The sequence below is a fragment of the Bombina bombina genome, chromosome 2 (assembly GCF_027579735.1).
Source record: "Bombina bombina isolate aBomBom1 chromosome 2, aBomBom1.pri, whole genome shotgun sequence".
NCBI classification, from domain to species: domain Eukaryota; kingdom Metazoa; phylum Chordata; class Amphibia; order Anura; family Bombinatoridae; genus Bombina; species Bombina bombina.
In genome coordinates this window covers 1,309,393,010-1,309,414,239 of record NC_069500.1, presented here as the reverse complement: position 1 = coordinate 1,309,414,239, position 21,230 = coordinate 1,309,393,010, and the positions used below count along the sequence as shown (strand labels likewise).

Here is a 21,230-nt window from a genome sequence, read left to right as displayed (position 1 = left end):
CTCTACAGTGGTGAAAGAAACTTGAAGAAACACATTATATTTCTTGGATTTATGATTGGAGGTTGAAGTCAAGGTTTTGGGTTATTGTTTAACCTGTTACCTTCTCAGGACTTTGACCTATTTCAGACTCTAATGGATGTTAATAAATTAATAACAACGGTGACTAGATCTTCCTTGTCTTTTAGCGAAGCATGTGATTTGGAATGTTTGGATATACTTTACAATGAAAGTAATTGTGATTTAGAGAGAGAAGATGTTTAGTCATCAAATATGTACCCCACTTTTAAAAAAATCTTCACATTTTTATCCCATACAAAGTAGAAGCCCTATTTTGGTGAACTTCCAAAAAAAGAGTAGAAAAAGATTTAACTAAATTGTCTAAGTCAGTAAAATCAAGGGGTATTAGTTTAAATAGAGAAGAAAATGAGGCTTTGAACAATTTAAGAAAAGACAACAATCTGGTGATTAGAGCAGCAGATAAAGGGGGGTTCAGTGGTAGTTTTATTAAATAGGACAGATTTTGTATCAGAAGGTTTAAGACAACTTGGGGGTAATACCCAATATACAGTTTTAGGTTTTGACCCCACTACAAAATTCCAAAGAGAAGTAAAACAATTGTTTGATGATGGGAGTGAGAGGGCTTTCTGGATGCACCCACGTGTGAGTTTTTATACATGGAAAAAGCGGTGGTCCCCATTTTTAATCACTTGTCAAAAGTTCATAAGTCATTGGATAATGTAGAGGGGTGACCAATAGTGAGTAGCATTGGTTCCTTTCCTGAGAAACTGTCACAATGGTTAGATGTGATCTTACAGCCCCTGGTAAATCACCTGTTTAGCTTTTTAAGGGATACTAAACATCTGCTGAGAGAAATGGACACCTTTAAGTGGGAGGTTTCGTACCATTGGCTTACTGTGGATGTTAGGGCACTGTATTCTTCAATTGCTCATGAGAATGGCTTAGAAGCCTTTAGATTTTTAATTGAAAGGGTACCTTAGTATAATAGTGGCTTTTGTGTAACCACATTTTTGTTAACCCACACTTATTTTAAATTTGAGGGGGTCTACCTCGAGTGATGTGGGACAGCTATGGGGGCAAAGTTTGCCCCCTCATAACCAACCTTTTTATGGGTTGGGGGGAGCTGTCCCACATCTATGGATGTGCTTGCCCTTTAAAAGCTTGTATAATTTACTACCGTAGGTACATTGAGGTGGATCTTTATAGGAAGCCGATATCTGGCAATACCTTTTTACATGCCCACAGTTGCCACCCAAAAAAGGGTTTTTCGATCAGTGGCTAAAAGCCAATTTATCAGACTGAAGCGCGATTGCTCAATGGATAATGATTTTATGATACAGGCAAATGTTTTGACGGAAAGACTCCTGGAGAGAGATGGTATTCTAAATCCCTTATTCAAAATTCCAGAATATGGGTAGAAACCCTTGTGAAAGGAACTTATGGGATCAAGTAGAAAAAGGGAACAAATCTTTTGAGGGGGTTACTTTTGCAACACTATATAGCAATCAATATTACCAAATTTGTGGCATCATTAAAAACCATTTTACGGTCTTGGCGGCGGATGATGGTTTGATTGATATGGTTCAAAAGGGATGTAGATATGGTTTTAGAAAAGGTCAAGCAATAAAACATTTGGTCTCCCCCACTGAGATAAAAGACAACAGAAGTTCTAGCATTTCAAAGGAGTTTATAGATGTAGCAATTTGAATTGCAAAGCAGGTGACTTTGTATCAGGGGATACCTTTAAAAGTTCCCATTAAGGGCACATTTATCATCATGACATGTACCAATTGCCGATTTACATAAGCCATTTATTTGCTCACTTGTGTGGCGTGTGACATTCATTATGTGGGTCTTATGACAAGGGAGGTTCGGGTAAGGATCCGTGAACATCTCACGAATATTAAGTCAGGAAGTCTATCCACTCCCCTAATGAGACATTTTACTACTAAACACAACAAGAGGGAAAAACTCTTAGATGGACTATCATAGAATTAGTGAAAGATCCTAATAAAGGTGGTGATAAGGATAATATTCTAGGTAAAAAAAGAAGTCTTTTGGATTCACAAACTAAATACAAGAGCTCCTTTTGGCCTGAATTCAGCATACAATGTTATAAAATTTTTAGGTTGTTTTAAGGATTTGAAAACTGACTGGTTACTCTGGATTGCACCATCACACAAGTTTTTTGTACCCACCTGTTGGATGTCCTGATTTTAAAATATTTAGAATAAAGGTGAAGTTTTATCAAAGTTTGTATCTCGGTGCTCCTTATTTTGACTGTTGCTGTTTGGATTTATGATTGCCATCGGGATGACTTTGAGAATTGTCAAGTTTTGTTAAAGCTCCAATTTCTAACTTACACAAATACAAGCTTAGCTGGGCATACACACATATTCCAGATTTCAACAGACAAAGATACATTTCAATTAAATTTCTGTCCGCTAGAGAACTTACATTTATGTTTTAGCAGATTTGCAGTTTTAACTGAAACCCACAGAGCCACTGATTCAGCTCTTTGGCTCCTGCTACTGAGGAAGATGTTTCTGCCCTTATATCCTCCTCCCACCTCACTACTTGTCCCCTTGATCTCATCCCCTTACAACTACTACCCTCCCTCTCTCCTACTCTTAATAGGGTATATTCTCCTCGTACCTTAAACATGCACTAATCAAACCTATCGTCAAAAAATCTTCTTTTGATCCATCATCCCTATCCAACTACTGCTCTGTTTCCATACTCTCCCTTACCTCAAAACATCTGGAAAGGTTTGTTTATACATGTTTATAACATTTCCTCACATTAAACTCCCTCCTTCATCCATTGTCATCGGTATTTCACCCCAAACACTCCACAGAAACAGCAGTCATTAATATTACTAATGACCTTATTACAGCAAAATCAAAAGGCCACTTTTCTCTGTTAATTCTTCTTGACCTATCTGCAGTCTTTAATACTGTTGACCACACTCTTTTGCTCCAAGCCATCCAATCCTTCAGCACCTGGGACACAGCCATATCGTGGTTTTCCTCCTACCTGTCTAACCGGACCTTTAGTGTAACCTTCGCTTGCACATCCTCTGACCCTTTACCCCTTTCTGTTAGCGTACCACAACGTTCTGTACTTGGTCCCATTCTGTTCTAAATTTATGCACCATCTTTAGGGTTTATAATGAATTCCCATGGGTTTCAATATAATTTGTATGTTGAAGATACCCAAATCTACACCAAATCTCTGCACCAGACCTATCCCCTTCCTTACGAACTCGTGTCACTGTCTTTCTAATTTTTCATCCTGGATGTCCTCTCACTACCTTAAGCTAAAGCTTTCCAAAACTGGGCTCTTTATTTTCCCCCTTCTTCCAAAATTCCCTCCAACCTTCTCTAACTGTTGATAATAACATCATTACCCCAACCCTGCATGCCTGATGTCTTGGGGTCACACTTGACTAAGATCTCTCTTTTGCTCCCCACATTCAGTCTTTGACTAATTCCTGCAGCTTCCAACTTAAAAACATCTGAAATATTTGCCGCTTCCTCACACAAGACACAGCTATTATTAATATATTAATATTTTAATTCACTCTCTCATCATTTCCCGCCTTGACTATTGCAACTCCATCCTCTCTGGTCTTCCTAGCTGCCTATCTTCTCTGCCAGGCTGATCCTCCTTACATGTCGCTCCTCATCTGCTGCACCCCTCTGCCAGGCCCTTCACTGGCTTCCTCTAACCTCAAGAATAAAGCAAAACATCCTGACTCTGTTTCAAAGCTCTCAATAACTCTGATCTTCCCTATATCTCCAACCTTGTCTCCAGATACTCTCCCTCCCATGCTAATGATCTCCTCTCCTACTCTCTCCTCATATTCTCGTCTACAGGACTTCTCCAGACTGACCCTTAAAGGGACACTGAACCTAAATGTTTTCTTTCATGATTCAGATAGAGCATGGCATTTTAATCAACTTTCTAATTTACTCCTATTATCAATTTTTTCTTCAATCTCTTGCTATCTTTGTTTTAAAAGCAGGAATGTAAATCTTAGCAGCCAGCCCATTTTAGGTTCAGCACCATGGATAGCGCTTGCTTATTGGAGGCTTACATTTACCCACCAATCAGCAAGCATAACCCAGGTTCTCAACCAAAAATGGGCCGGCTCCTATGCATCACTTTCCTGCTTTTTAAATAAAGATAGCAAGAGAATGAAGAAAAATTGATAATAGGAGTAAATTAGAAAGTTGCTTAAAATCGCATACTTTATCTGAATCACGAAAAAAAAATGTGGGTTCAGTGTCCCTTTAACATTGCATGCTCTATCTGAATCAAGAAAGAACAAATGTGGGTTTAGTATCCCTTTAACTTGTGGAACTCTGCCTCGTTTCACAAGATTCTCCCATATTTTTCAAACTTTCAAATGCTCCTTAAAGATTCTACTGTTCAGTGATGCTTCCAATATACACTTACATTTTCTTATCTTAGTTGCTCTCCTCTTTAGTTATTCCCTTGAGCCCCCTTAACATGTAAGGCTACGAGCCCAGCTGCTTTTTTGTTCACCTTCATGAGAGCTGATTTACAACAGTGAAACTCTTGGCAGGGCCCTCTTTCCCTTTGTCTCCCTTAAAGGGACAGTCTACTCCAAAATTGTTATTGTTTAAAAAGATATATAACACCTTTACTACCCATTCCTCAGCTTTGCATAACCAATATTTTTATATAAAAGGGACAGTCTCCCCCAGATTTTTTATTGTTTTAAAAGATAGAAAATCCCTTTATTACCCATTCCCCAGTTTTGCATAACCAACACAGTTATATTAATATACTTTTAACCTCTTGTATCTAAGCCTCTGCAAACTGCCCCTTTATTTCAGTTCTTTTGACAAACTTGCAGTTTAGCCAATCAGTGCCTGCTCCCAGATAACTTCACGTGCACGAGCACAGTGTTATCTATATGAAAAACATGAACTAACACCCTCTAGTGGTGAAAAACTGTTAAAATGCATTCTGAAAAGAGGTGGCCTTCAAGGTCTAAGAAATTAGCATATGAACCTCTTAGGTTAAGCTTTCAAATAAGAATACCAAGAGAACAAAACAAAATTGGTGATAAAAGTAAATTGGAAAATTGTTTAAAATTACATGCCCTATCTGAATCATGAAAGTTTTTTTCGGCCTAGACTGTCCCTTTAATATACGTTGTAACATCTAAAACTCTAAATATCTGCATGTTTTGAAGCCCCTGCAGTCTACCTTTATCTCAGTCCATTTTATAAACTTTGCACAGCAAACAGAGCTAGTTAATATGTACCATATAAATAACACTGTGATCATTCCTGTGGAGTTACAAATGAGATCGCACTGATTGGCTAAAAAAGAAGTTGTAAACAGTCCTGAGATAAGGACGCTTTCTGCAGAGGCTTAGATACTATCACAGAGGTAAAAAGTATATTATTATAACCGCGTTGGTTATGCAAAACTGGGTAATGCGTAATAAAGGGATTATCTATCTTTTTAAACGATCACAATTTTGGAGTAGACTGTCCCTTTAACCTTGCATATCAGCCGCATGTTTTTAGTGTTGCAGAATCTGTTGGGGGCTCTTCAAATAACTGATAACTTATTCAATTGGTGAGTGTATAATTCTGTATGTAAAAACAAAAACACTTTCCTAATGGGTTATTTCCCAATAAGACAGGTTTTAGATATCCTTTAATACACAACACAATCTTGTTTTTCACCATCATACAAGATATTTGTAATTCCCTTCTGTCTACTACTTGAGAATATCAATGACCTGGAGCTATTTATGTTGAAATAATTTTTATTAATTTTTATATAGGTAAACATAAACAGCATCATTTACAATTTTATAATTGTACAAGTGTCTTCTGAGAGTTAGCATTCCACATCAAACATATTAAAGTTTACATATGACGTTACCTCCTAACATTATACACTAATATGTTCTTTAGCCTTTTCTTAAACCATAACATTTTGTACTCATATTGTATTCAAGTGATGCCTAACCCTGTAATCCCTTTCCCCCAACTATTACCCGCCCCCTCCCCCCCTCCAAGAGGTGCCATGTTTTCTGAACTAAAAGCTAAATACCTTCAAATTATATCTCAGTATGTACCTATCTTCTACTTTTTCCGTGTTAGTTTCATCCTGGGTTAGTTACCACTATCCGACCTAAATAGACTTCTCCTATTCTTAACATTTCTGCTGCTAAGTTATTTCTGCTTGTCTCTGATGGTGCTCCGACCTCAATATCCAGTAAAACCAAATCTTATTAAACTGCTCTGGCTGTCCCTGTGACCAAGCGGCTAGTTCTGACAGAGTGTACGTCTCTGTAATTTTCCCCATCACCTCTTGCCATGAGGGTACCCCTAATTTCCAGTGGCGTGCTATACAGATTCTCAGACATGTGCAAAGAATTTTGATGAATTTATTAATTGTTGTGTTAAAGGGTGTCACTTTTTTATGAAGTAACGCTTGTGACATTGTTAGGGTCACTCTCTCTTCTAGCAGTGTACTTATCAGTTCTGAGAGTCTACCCCATAGTGTTTGGACTTCCTGACATTCCCACCACATATGTTTAAATGTGCCCTTTTCTTGGCAACCTCTATAGCAGTTGTCGTTGTGCGTTATAGAATAATGGGCCGTCCTTACTGGTGTCAGGTACCATCTGTACATTACTTTTATACAATTTTCTCTCATGTCTGCACTTATCAGACCCCTGTATGAATTCAACGACAACTCGTTCCAGTCCTCTGTCTCCCAAGTTTCTAGTGTGTCCCTTTCCCATCTCTCAGTCACTTCTAATTTGGACCCGTGTTTAGTCTTTTGAATTAAGACGTAGATTCGAGATATCAGCTTTTTCCCTCTATCTGCCTTTATTATCATTCTTTCAAGTTCTGTAGGGCGTTGTTCCTGTTTGTGCGACATGTATGTTACTATTGCTGACCTAACCTGTAAATACACAAACCAATGTAACCGTTCCGGTTCTATTTGATCTCTAATTTGGGTGAACGTAATCACCGCGGACCCCAGCAAGAAGTCAGCCACCCTGTATAACCCTTTATTCGCCCATTTGTCTACTATTTTTCTTATATCTTGTGGCAATAGAAACCTGACAGGTCTCGCCGTTGATTCTGGGTTGCATAATCGCAGTCTTTTCGCGGTCCTATTCCATAACTTGAATGCCTCTATTGTTATTGGCGACCTATAGGTCTCCCGGTTAATTATTACCTCTGAATCCCAGATAATGTCCGCTGCTCTCGAACTACTTGTTATCTCTGATTCTATTTGTGACCATATCAATCCACTATCCTGTTTGCTTAATACAACCGTCTGTGCCAGCCTCGCGGCCTGATAATATTCCACTAAATTTGGAACCCCCACACCTCCTGCCTGTCTGTGCAATTGTAGTAGTTGGGATGCTATTCTAGGTCTCCCTGCTCCTCTCAAATATTTCAAAAGATCCGTTTGTAGTGCCTCCAGTTCCGGTAAGGGGATACTGGTCGGAACCGCTCTGAACAAGTACATTAATCTGGGTAGGACATTCATTTTAATAGACATTAATCTCCCATACCATGAGAAGTTACTTTTTCTCCATTTCCTGAGATCCGCTCTAATAGCTTTATAAACCGGGACATAATTTAACTTATACAAATCTGACAAGTTTTCGCCTATCTTTATTCCTAGGTAAGTGATAGAGCTCTTAGCCCAAGCGAATTCAAAATTCAGCTCGATCATTTTTTTAGTATGAGGAGGTAAGTTAACTGCTAGTGCCTCACATTTATCCGAATTTAATTTGTAGCCAGAAATCTCTGAGTATTCATGTAAAGTTTGATAGAGGTGTGGCAGCGAACTCAGTGGCCTAGTGATTGTCAACAGTACATCATCCGCAAATAGCATAGTCTTATATTCAGAAGTCCCTATTTTTACCCCCGCAATATCTCCCGAGTTCCTTATACACGCAGCCAAAGGCTCAATACATATCGCGAATATCAGTGGCGACAGCGGGCATCCCTGCCTTGTTCCATTCAGAATGTCTATTTGCTTTGATAAGTATCCCGCCGCCCCCACCACTGCCGTCGGTTTTGAATATATGCTACCTAGCGCCTGCATAATAGCTCCACTGAAACCCATGGCCGATAACACCTTAAACATGAAATTCCAGTCCACCCTGTCGAACGCCTTTTCTGCGTCGAGCGACAGGAATAGAGCTGGAATCCCCTTTACCTTCACATAGTCTAGCAAAGAAAGCGTTCTCCTAACATTATCTGGCGCCTCTCTGTCTTGTACGAACCCCACCTGGTCCTGATGGACCAGGGAGGGTAAAATTCGCTTTAATCTGTTTGCCATAACTTTAGCAAAAAATTTTATATCATGATTAATTAGGGATATGGGTCTATAGTTTTGGCAAAGTTTTGTATTCTTCCCGCTCTTTGGTATCACAATAATTTTTGCCTGAAGCATTTCTCTAGGTATATCCCACCCCTCCATAATCCCATTGCAGAGATTGGTTATGTGGGGTATCAGTTCCTTCTTAAAAAGTTTGTAATATTCACCCGTTAACCCGTCGGGGCCTGCCGCCTTACCTATTTTTAAGTCTTTAATTACCCCCAGTACTTCGTTATTTGTTATTTTTGAGTTAAGGCTTTCCAAGTCCTCACTCGATAGCGTTCTCAAATTCGCTCTATCTAAAAATTTAGAAATTTGGTTATCTATGTTTCCTGTTCTTACTTTCTTCCCATCGTATAATTGTGCATAGTAGCGGGCAAAGCTATCTGATATCTCCTGTGGGTTCGAGGTGATTTCTCCTTTTGATGTTACTAACTTGGGGATGGAAAAAAACTTATTGTTTTCCCTTAACTTACTCGCCAGATATCTGTCTGGCTTATTAGCATACACAAAATAGTGGGCCTTCAGCCTCAAAGCAGCTCTAATTGATGTATCGTTCAGTAATTTAGCTAACTCCTTTCTCTTGTCTACTAAAGTTTTATATGTTTTCCCTGATAGCGTGCGCTGGTGTTCTCTCTCGAGTTGTTCCACCTCCCCTTGTAGTGCTCTAGCTTGTGCTGTTGTTTGTTTATTTCTCAGTGATTTTTCCTTTATTAGCAACCCTCTTAATACTGATTTATGGGCTGCCCATATCGTCAGCGGATTATCTACGGAACCTAAATTTACTTCCCAATATTCCTTCAATGCCTTTTGAATCCTACCATGTATTTCAGGGTTTTTCAGTAAAGTCGGGTTGTATGTCCAAGATCGCTGTCTAGCAAAATTTATGAGGCCCGTAAGTTCTAGAAAGATAAGTGAGTGGTCTGACCAGACACAAGTCTGCGTGTTCGTAGTCACTAAGTTTGGTGCTAGAATTTGGCTGATGTAAATGTAGTCGAGAATTGTGTAGGTCTTGTGTGCTGGTGAGTAATAGGTATATTCCCGCTCTGTGTTACCCAAAGCCTCCCATGAATCCACTAACCCATGTTCCTCCAACGAACTGCGAACTGATTTAACTATGCTGTTGTGTCTATGTTGTTTACTTGTTATTTTCAAAGTCTCAGAGCCATTAAAAGAGGTCATATTAACATTAAAGTCCCCGGCTACAATTAGTCTGTTTTTTTCCCAATGAGTGAGTAGTGTAGACAATTCCTTAAAGAATAAGTTCTGAGACTCGTTGGGGGCGTATACATTACACAGTGTGACTTTCGTGCCTTGCAACGTACCCTGGACTATTACGTACCTCCCATTCTTATCTCTTGTTACCCTCTCCAGCACAAAATCTAGTGATCTATGTATCAAGATTGATACTCCTCTTTTCTTAGACTCTGTTGTGGCATGATAATGTAATGGGAAATGATGTGACCAGAACCCTGGAATATTGTCTTTCACAAAATGTGTCTCTTGCAGAAATATAATCTTAGCGTTTGTTTTCAGGTATTGAGACATTGCGGTCTTTCTTTTGATGTCTGTATTAAGGCCTCTCGCGTTGTGCGAGAGGAGAATCAAATTATGTGGCATTAATATACTTTCCCCAGCTTCCTCCTAATTCTATTTCTTCCCTTCTCAGCTCAGTGTCTGCTAAATAGTAGAGATCACGCTTCTCGCTATAGTCTGTTTTCCCAACCCTATCTTCCTCCCATTTTATATCATTCCCTCCTTTTCTAAACGTAACTGGCACCTCCTGGTTAAAAACATTAAGCAACCAACAATAACAAAACAAATAAACTGTACATTTCACATTTTCAGCCAAAATTTGCCTCATAGTAACCAAACAGGCAATATAGTTAACTCGTCATATATTCTTAATAACATTTAAGACTGTGATAAATATTTAAATACAGGAACCCCAGACATTTTTGTAACAGGACACTTCTCCTATTGAACCGTTTGTTTGCCTCAATGTGACTGTGTCCTGTTTCCCTTATACTTGTTCAAAATTGTCTTTTGACCATTATCATGAAGTTGTTAGAGTCTTTGTTGTGTCCTTCATATAGTCTGTACTTATCACTTTACAACAAAAAGAAAAGGCAAATCTAACACAGTATAGAAAAAATACGTAAACAAGAAACAAAACATTTTAGATAACAAGAAACCATACTCATCTGTCTAATGATCTGCGTATGTCTCTGTTTTCATAACCTGTCTTCTTCCAGGCCATGGCGGCCCCAGTTCCGCCAAATGGCTCAATTCAGACCCAAAGGTCTATTCACTCCATTATTTCTTCAATTCATTGTTTTCCTCTCTGAACATACTCTCAGTGCTTCAAGTCTTCCTTCTTTTCTCAGGTACTTTATCCCATCTTTTCTGAAGAGGTGGTCTATTCTGTTCCTCCTTTCTTGTGGGTGAATGTCGCTGCTGTTGTTGAGCTGGTAAGTCCAACTTCAGCTTTCTGCATATTTCAGGTATCTCGTCCGGATCTTTGATGATTAGCATTCGGTTTTCCCATGTAATTTGCAGCGCAAACGGGAAGCCCCATCTATACGGTATCTGAGCCTTCCGTAGCTGTGTGGTGAGGGGTCTAAGTGCACCCCTTCTTTGTAGAGTCCTCGTACATAAATCTTGATAGAACTGCACCACATTTCCTTGATGTTTAAAGGTAGGATTTCTTCGTGCTGCAGCCAAGATCTCTTCTTTTTCCTGATATCTAAGCATCTTGATGATGATATCACGTGGAGGATCATCCCCCTTAGGTTTGGGTCGTAGGGCCCTGTGTGCCCGTTCCATTTGAAATCTCTGCGCCTCCTCGGTGCCCGTTATGCCTTGGAACAAAGATAGCAAATATGAGTTTAGTTCTTTCGGGGCCACCGACTCTGGAACTCCTTTCAGCCGTATATTACACCTGCGACTCCGATTTTCCAAATCTTCCAATTTGTCATAGATGTCATCTATATCATGTTGGTGGGCACTTGTGTGATTTGAAATCTCATTTAACCCTTCTGCTAAGGCCTCCCCGCTTTCTTCAAGTGAGTTCACTCTGTTTCCTAGTTCTCCCATTTCTTGTTTGAGTTCTGTCAGACTGCTAGCAACAGTGTTCTGCAACATCTCCATTTTTTCAAGAAGCTTTTCAAAATTTGTGGAAATGTCCTGTTTTGACACCAGGTTATCTAAGTCTGCTTTTGTCAGTGGTGTCAGCCTGTCTGTTTCTTTTGAGTATCCTGCAGAGGATTCCTGCTCTTCATCTGCTCTAGATGACTGCTGCTCTGGGGATTTGTCTCCTCTGCTAGTTTTGAAGAAAATGGGAGCAGTTGTCTGCTTTCCTCCTAATGTAGTTTTTGAGCTTCGTTTGGATGTCATGCTGAAATCTCCCTGATGTCAGACTTTTTAATATGTTTTAAATCATTCTGTATAACTTGCAAAAGTCAATATCCCTCTTCTGTAAGATTGACTTCCCTCTTGGTTTGTGTGCACTTTCACTCTGACTGACTGATAAGAAAAAATAAAGGGAGGAGAAAAGGGCCTATTCACAGCTTGCCGTTTTACTATATTATAGATCCAAAGGGCCTTGACTCCCGTAGAGAAGTTTATATTGTGCTAGGTGCTCTCAAATATGTTGTACCTTTCTCCTGCCTACTTCACTGAGCCCAAGCTTTATTTTGTGGGTAAGTGCTAATTCTTTTCTTGCCCTCCGGAGAGGGACTGATATCTCAGGGCTCTTGCTGAAGTCTCACTCTATTTCACATCTAGGCGCAGCTATGTGACCTTATAACCTTTGTACTCCACTGTCATGCCTCTCCTAATGGCTTCTATTAGACATCGTTAGTCCGGTCTTACCCGCTATCTGCCCCTTTCATCTGTTAGTTGCTCAGAGCTGGCAATCGGGCAGTCCGCGGTCTCACTCGCGCCACGTGGGTTTCCGCCATTATCTTGCGCTCCCCTCTCCGTGCTGCTTCTTCTGTTCTTCCCTATATACTGGCGTAACCGCTCGCAGTTTACTTTTTTTTTTGGTCTCAAGTTGCCCCTCATATGTTCCGGTTAACAGTGTGGAGACTGGGGACCTTCTCTGTTGTCCCTATATCTTCATTGCAGTCTCAATGTACCGTGTATTGCCTGGAGCTCCACAGTTAAGCAGCCATTTCTTGGCTTCCTCAGGCTCCGCCCCGACCTGGAGCTATTTAAAGGGACAATCTAGTCCAAAACAAACTTTCATTATTCAGATAGAGCATGTAATTTTAAACAATTTTCAAATTTACATCTATCACCAATTTTGCTTTGTTCTCTTGGTATTCTTAGTTGAAAGCTAAACCTAGGAGGTTCATATGTTAATTTCTAAGCCCTTGAAGGTCGCTTCCCATCTCAGGGCATTTTGACAATTTTTCACCACTAGAGAGTGGTGTTAGTTCATGTGTTTCAGATAGATAACACTGTGCTCACGCACGTGGAGTTCCTAGGAGCCAGCAATGATTGTCTAAAATACAAGTCTGTCAAAAGAACTGAAATAAGGGGCAGTTTGCAGAAGCTTAGATACAAGATAATCACAGAGGTGAAAAGTGTATTAATATAACTGTTTGGGTTCTGAAAAATTAGGGAATGGTTAAAGGGACATGAAACCCATATTTTTTTCTTTCATGGCTTAGAAAAAGCATGCGATTTTAAACAACTTTCTAATTTACTTCTATTATCTAATTTGCTTCATTCTCTTTAAATACATTGTTGAAAAGCATATCTAGATAGGCTCAGTAGCTGTTGATTGGTTGCTGCACATAGATGCCTCGTGTGATTGGCTCACCCATATGCATTGCTATTTCTTCAACAAAGCATATCTAAAGAATGAAGCCAATTAGAAAATAGAAGTAAATTGGAATGCTGTTTAAAATTGTATTCTCTATCTGAATCATGAAAGAAAAATGTTGGGTTTAGTGTCCCTTTAATAAAGGGATTATCTATCTTTTAAAACAATAAATATTCTGATGTAGACTGTCCCTTTAAATTGACCATATAAACAACACTAAATTATTCTCTAATCTAAACCACTAAAACTTTTTAGAAAATGTATCCCTTTTTTTGTCCATAACTCAAGAATGAAGAAAAAAAAAGCTAATGTAATAACGATTTGTCCTGGATATTGCAACTGTGGGAAAAAGAAGAAATTATAACAAATATAAAAAAAAAAATCATGAGATATATAGTTGTATTGCATTTACAGATGTTATCTAACGTTTAGCTTGTTTTGGCAACTTATTTTTTTAACTGTCAGTCCATTTTAAAAAGCAAACTCATCTAACCCATAGTGTCTTAGTGCAGGCACACTCCCATCAGTAATGACTTAAAGGGACAGTCAACACCAGAATTTGTGTTGTTTAAAAAGATAGATAATCCCCTAATCACATGACTTTTAGTTATTATCTATTGACTTGCATTTTAGCCAATTAGTGCAGTGTCTGCCACTAGCCACGAGTGTGATCACAATGCTATCTATATGGCCTACATGAGCTTGCTCTCCCCTGCTGTGAAAAGTAAATAAAATAGAGGTGGCCTTCAAGGGCTTAGAAATTATCATATGTGCCTTCCTAGGTTTGCTTTCAACTAGAATACCAAGAGAACAAAGCAAAATTGTTGATAAAAGTAAATTGGAAAGTTGTTTAACCCCTTAACGACGCATGTCGTACAGGGTACGTCGCACACAACCTGGTCTTAAAAGACCAGCGACGTACCCTTTACGACATTAGGGGTTTAAAGTGGCTGGAAGCGATTCTGCTCGCTTCCAGACGCTTTCCGGTTATTGCAGTGATGCCTCGATATCGAGGCATCCTGCAATAACCCCCCTTGGCCATCCGATGCAGAGAGAGCCACTCTGTGGCCCTCTCTGCACCGGACATCGATGGCCGGTATCGGTGGGTGGGAGCTGCAGTGGGAGGCGGGTGGGCAGCCATCGATGTTAGCTATGACGTGGAGGGGGCGGGATCGGGGCGTGGCCGTCGGGGCGCACACGTGCACGGGGTGGAAGCAGGTGGGAATGACTACACTACAGAAATATTAAAAAAATAAGTTAGATAGAGTGGGGTACAAAATCATTTAAAAAATACATCTAAGGGATCTGGGAGGGGGTGGGGGGTTGCTCTTTGGCTGGGGGGAAGCTACACTACAGAAAAAAATAATAAAATATGAAAAAGCAGGGTTTTTTGTTAGCTGGGTACTGGCAGACAGCTGCCAGTACCCAAGATGGCTACCAATAAGGTAGAGGGGGAGGGTTAGAGAGCTGTTTGGGGGGGGATCAGGGAGGTTGGGGGCTCCTACACAGAAGCATATGTAAATATACAGAATTTTTTTTTTTGGAAATACATTTTATTTTAGTACTGGCAGACTTTCTGCCAGTACTTAAGATGGCGGGGACAATTGTGGGGTGGGGGAGGGAAGAGAGCTGTTTGGGAGGGATCAGGGGGTGTGATGTGTCAGGTGGGAGGCTGATCTCTACATTAAAGCTAAAATTAACCCTGCAAGCTCCCCTACAAGCTACCTAATTAACCCCTTCACTGCTAGAATTAATTCACGTGTGATGCGCAGCGGTATTTAGCGGCCTTCTAATTACCAAAAAGCAATGCCAAAGCCATATATGTCTGCTATTTCTGAACAAAGGGGATCCCAGAGAAGCAAATAATTTCAGTGAGAAACCTAAAGTTTGTGAAAAAGTGAACGTTTTTTTTTTTTTATTTGATCGCATTTGGCGGGGAAATGGAGGCATGAAATATACCAAAATGGGCCTAGATCAATACTTTGGGTTGTCTACTACACTACACTAAAGCTAAAATTAACCCTACAAGCTCCCTAATTAACCCCTTCACTGCTGGGCTTAATACACGTGTGGTGCGCAGCTGCATTTAGCGGCCTTCTAATTACCAAGAAACAACGCCAAAGCCATATATGTCTGCTATTTCTGAACAAAGGGGATCCCAGAGAAGCGTTTACAACCATTTATGCCATAATTGCACAAGTTGTTTGCAAATAATTTCAGTGAGAAACCTAAAGTTTGTGAAAAAAATTGTGAAAAAGTGAACAATTTTTTTTATTTGATCTTATTTGGCGGTGAAATGGTGGCATGAAATATACCAAAATGGGCCTAGATCAAAGGGGATCCCAGAGAAGCTTTTACAACCATTTGTGCCATAATTGCACAAGCTGTTTGTAAATAATTTCAGTGAGAAGCCTAAAATTGTGAAAAGTGTAACTTTTTTTTTTCATTTGATCGCATTTGGCGGTGAAATGGTGGCATGAAATATACCAAGATGGGCCTAGATCAATTCTTGGGGTTGTCTACTACACTACACTAAAGCTAAAATTAACCCTAGAAGCTCCCTACATGCTCCCTAATTAACCCCTTCACAGCTGGGCATAATTCACGTGTGGTGCGCAGTGGCATTTAGCGGCCTTCTAATTACCAAAAAGCAACGCCAAAGCCATATATGTCTGCTATTTCTAAACAAAGGGGATCCCAGAGAAGCGTTTACAACCATTTATGCCATAATTGCACAAGTTGTTTGCAAATAATTTCAGTGAGAAACCTAAAGTTTGTGAAAAAAATTGTGAAAAAGTGAACAATTTTTTTTATTTGATCTTATTTGGCGGTGAAATGGTGGCATGAAATATACCAAAATGGGCCTAGATCAATACTTTGGGATGTCTTCTAAAAAGAAATATTTACATGTCAAGGGATATTCAGGGATTCCTGAAATATATCAGTGTCCCAATGTAACTAGCGCTAATTTTGAAAAAAAGTGGTTTGGAAATAGAAAAGTGCTACTTGTACTTATTGCCCTATAACTTGCACAGAACATGTAAACATTGGGTATTTCTAAACTCAGGACAAAATTTAGAAACTATTTAGAATGGGTGTTTTTTGGTGGTTGTAGACGTGTAACAGATTTTGGGGGTCAAAGTTAGAAAAAGTGTGTTTTTTTCCAATTTTTCCTCATATTTTATAAAAAAATTTTTATAGAAATTATAAGATATGATGAAAATAATGGTATCTTTAGAAAGTCTATTTAATGGTGAGAAAAACGGTATATAATATGTGTGGGTACAGTAAATGAGTAAGAGGAAAATTACAGCTAAACACAAACACCGCAGAAATGTAAAAATAGCCCTGGTCCTTAAGGGAAAGAAATTGAAAAATTGCTTTATCCTTAAGTGGTTAAAATTACATGCCCTATTTGAAAAATGAAAGTTTTTTTTGGACTTGACTGTCCCTTTAATTCACTTAATTCATATACTGTCAGAATACAACAAGAGAAAATTATTTTTTTTTTCCTTACCCAACTATCTTTCTCACATTTATTCATGAACTGAAGTTCTAACAAATTTACCTTACTGTAGCACGTCATCTGCTATAGTTTATTGGCATTACTTTCACTCACTTTCAGCATAGCAAATCTGACCTTTGTGGTTGCTAAAAGGGAAAGATTTTAAAAGTTAAATTTTTCCAATTAGGCATGAAACTTATGTTGAATCAATAATATATAATACTGTAATATAATATGGCACCACTTCAAATCTAAAAAAAGCTGTGAAGTCATTTTATTAGCCGGACGTATTTCTACCTTTTGATCTTTATTATCACATTTTATCTCATAACTTGATTATTGCAATACATTATATACACTGCTGAAATCTAATATTACGTTTTTTTCAGCAGATATCACTATTTATATACTACTATTAGCATTTCTTGTTTCTCTCCTCATTCTTAATAAGATTTTACAAATGGAAAACATTATTTTTAAAATATTTATCTTTAACGTTTTGTGTTTTATATATATTTACTGTATATATTTTGTGTGTGAAATGATTAGATAGTGCTCCTTATCAGCAAATTATATTTTGCTTCTGACTAGAACAGTGAGACACATAACTAACATACCTGTTTTTATTTGTTATTAAAGGGACAGTCTACACCAAAATTTTTATTATTTAAAAAGCTAGATAGTGCTTTTATTAACCATTCTCCAGCTTTGCACAACCAACATTGTTATATTAATAAACTTTATAACCTTTAAACCTGTAAATGTCTGCCTGTTTCTAAGCCACTACAGACAGCCTCTTATCACATGCTTTTTTATTTGTGTTTCACCACAGGAGACTGCTAGTTCATGTGGGTCATATAGATAGCATTGTGCTCAAACTCGGGGAGTTATTTAAGAGTCAGCAAAACACAGCACTAATTGGCTAAATTGCAAGTCAATAGATCATAAATTAAGTCATGTGATCAGTGAGCTGTCAGAAGATGCTGAGATACAAGGTAATCACATAGGTAAAAAGCATATTTATATAACCGTGTTGGGTGTGCAATACTGGGGAAAGCGTAATAAAGGGATTATCTATCTTTTAAAACAATGCAAATTCTAGTGTAGACTGTCCCTTTAACTTTTATGATTTATTGCCATTTTACCTTCAAGTCTCATCCTTCTTTAATAAGGTTTGAGTCTAATGTAGCAATTTTGAGCTGCTCTTTGGTGTGCTGGGAAGGGAAAACCAGTCACAAATGCTATATCAAAGAAAAGAACAATCAATTACAGTAAAAAAAAAAAAGGTATACAAATCCAATTTGTATATAGAAGTACAGCTCATGTTTACATTTAACAGCTATTCTAAAAATATATTCAATGATAAAAGGTATATGTGTAGGTTTTGTGTTTTATAATAGTGTGGAATGATCGTATAATTAATTATTGTGTGGATTCAGGGCCTTGAAACCCCCCCTATAGACAGCTACAGTTAAAGAATAAATCTGTATGTCTGTGTACACAGTTTGTTTTGTAAGGGCTTTTTCCTTTTTACTACACACTTTACTAGGATAAAATGTAAAATAACACATTTTTCCTCAGGAGAGAGAACGAAGGTCTCCAGCTTTTAACCTCCATATAGCCAGCTTTCCTGAAAATAATGGAAGTGCCCTACAACTTTTCTGTCACCATGAAGGAATTAAGGTAGATGCAGTTTTACTAAGATTTCATCATGGGTTTTTTATTTGTTTCATCGCCATTAACCCTTCTTTTTAAAATATTCTAACCATTACACCTGGTCATCCTCATATTGTAAACACTACTAAATATGTATGTTTACGTTGCTAATATCTATAAATCATCTATTATGAAACACAGGCCCAGCAACCTCATTTTCTTCCTATTGACAAACAACATCTCATTCATTTGTAAATCTAGATTTACTAAATACATGTTAGAAAAAAGTTTGGCATTAGCTTATTATCTGTGTAATTATTTTGACCCATAAAATGTACAAAATTTATATATGTTTTTTTTTTCTTTCTTTAATGTCCCTTTTGATTAAGATTGTACTTAAAGAGACATAAAACAAGTTGGGATAGAGACAAAATAGAATATGTACATTAATTACTTTACCTGCAAATTTATACTGCAGTGCCTTGCCATTAACCCTTTCTTTTAAGTTTCTGAATTGTACAGTTCTAACTCCCGCCACACAATTCCTTTTATGGCTGTATCTATATCTATGGTTGTATAGGGATTATCTGTTGGTGCAGGCCTAGAAGCTGTGAACTCAGTTAAAATACAATGCTTGTGTCTAAACACTGATAAGGAAGGTGTCTTATCCAGGCAGCTTAGCTATGTAATTGATTTTACTTATTTTTGAAAATTATTTTAAAATACTCGCCAGCGATTTTGCAACAATTTTTATATGCAAACTATTTTTAATTAATTAGCCCTTTTAGGATATACACAGATCTCAAACTGTTTTATGTCCCTTTAATTGTATAAAAAAATATTCATAATGTTTGTGCATCAGTAACTAGGTAGGATTCTGTCTTTTGCAATATGTTTTTAAAACTGTCATATCCACATTCTGAATCTATGAAATCCATCTGAGTGAACTCTGAAGCTATAAGGTTGATCAGTGTATATTTTTAAATATTGACAATTAACGGCTTTCTGGAAAATCACTTTATTCTCCTTGAGCGGTAGCTTTGCCTGCTGCAGAAATCACGGTGGAAGAAACATTCAAACAAAATTAAAGAGACATGAAACCCAAAAATTTTGTGATTTAGGTAGAACGTACAATTTTAAAAAACTTTCCAGTTTATTTCTATTATCAAATTTGCTTCATTCTCTTGGTATCATTTGCTTAAGTAGCAGCAATGCACTAATGTTTTCTAACTGAACACATGGGCGAGCCAATGACAATCGGTATATATACATGCAGCCACCAATCAGCAGCTAGAACCTAAGTAAGATAAACCTTTCAGCAAAGGATAACAAAAGAAGCAAATTAAATTATAGAATCCAAGTGGAAAGTTGTTTAAAAATTGTATGCTCTGTCTAAATCATGAATGTATAAATTACTGTCCCTTTAAACATTATACATTTCTGCTTTAGCAAAATTCACTGCCAGCAGTAATATTATCTTGCAAGTTACAGTTTCCACAAAATTTAAAGGGACACTGAACCCAAATTTTTTTCTTTCATGATTCAGATAGAACATGAAATTTTAAGCAACTTTCTAATTTACTCCTATTAACATTTTTTTCTTCGTTCTCTTGCTATCTTTATTTTAAAAGCAGGGATGTAAAACTTAGCAGCCCGTCCATTTTAGGTTCAGCACCATTGATAGCGCTTGCTTATTGGAGGCTGACATTTACCCACCAATAAGCAAGCATAACCCAGGTTCTCAACCAAAAATGGTCTGTCGCCTATGCATTACATTGCTGCTTTTTAAATAAATATAGCAAGAGAACAAAGAAAAATTGATAATAGGAGTAAATTAGAAAGTTGCTTAAAATTGCATGCTCTATCTGAATCAAGAAAGAAAAAAAAAATGGGTTTAGTGTCCCTTTAAGCCATTTAGTAATAGTCATATATAAGAAAACAATATATTTTATCACTGAAATTAGTTTTTAATGTGAGATTTGAATAACAATATATTTGGAAATGACTAGGCATTTGCTGTGACTAATTTAATTTGATACTTATATTGTAGTCATATTGAATTACAACTGTCATTTTATATAGAAATCTGTTCTTCCTATTCACAAATCAAATGTGCTTAAGTATCATTGTAATTTCCAAATGCTTTACTAAAACAAGCCAGGTGTCTTCAAAATGCTGGAAATAACAAATTTCTTTAATATTTGTGATTAAAGTATTACAATTTTAAATTTTACTTTAAAAGCCACTAAATTAAATAGGATAAGGAAGACATTATTTGGTTCTGGTTTCATCATTTTTGTTTTTGTTTTGCAATTGAATGTCACAATATTTATGCATTTACTACTGTGTTTTATTATAATCAGTTTGTGTGTATGTAAATAATGAAGATATTTAGTGATTGTGAGATAGATGTTTACTGGTTTGATTGATTGCAGGTCTCAGTGGGGATCATTATAATTTAGTTTCATTGTATTAATACCTGAAATGTCTTCATCATCATCATGTGTTTTACATCATCTCTAAATTGACTTTCAGCTTTAATGAAATTTATCCCGGACCTCAACATCATTCCCATCAGGGGTATTTTTGTTTTGTTTGTGTGCATGAAAATTATATATATATTAATTATTTGGCTAATCTTTTCCAGGATGTGGATATTTCAGAACTCATGAAGAAGTTAGATATCCTTGGGGATAATGGGGTAAATATCCAGTGTTTCTTTTATTTTCATCTGACTATTTGCTGTTATGGTTGAGACATTATATTCGAATGATCAAAAAGCTTCTTTTTTTTTTTTGGTACTTGTTATCCCTTTAAATC

General features: G+C 37.5%; 1 protein-coding gene across 4 annotated transcripts in view; it reads left to right on the top strand.

Annotated features, from left to right (window-relative positions):
• Positions 1 to 21,230, top strand: part of JAKMIP1 (janus kinase and microtubule interacting protein 1) — a 441,501-nt gene that overhangs the window by 335,469 nt on the left and 84,802 nt on the right. For 3 of the 4 annotated variants that reach the window (XM_053704152.1, XM_053704150.1, XM_053704151.1), the window contains 2 exons: positions 18,336 to 18,437; positions 21,058 to 21,111. In XM_053704152.1, the coding sequence (XP_053560127.1) occupies positions 18,336 to 18,437; positions 21,058 to 21,111 (156 nt within the window). The remainder of the gene's footprint in view (positions 1 to 18,335; positions 18,438 to 21,057; positions 21,112 to 21,230) is intronic. The other variant, XM_053704153.1, reaches the window with a different exon arrangement.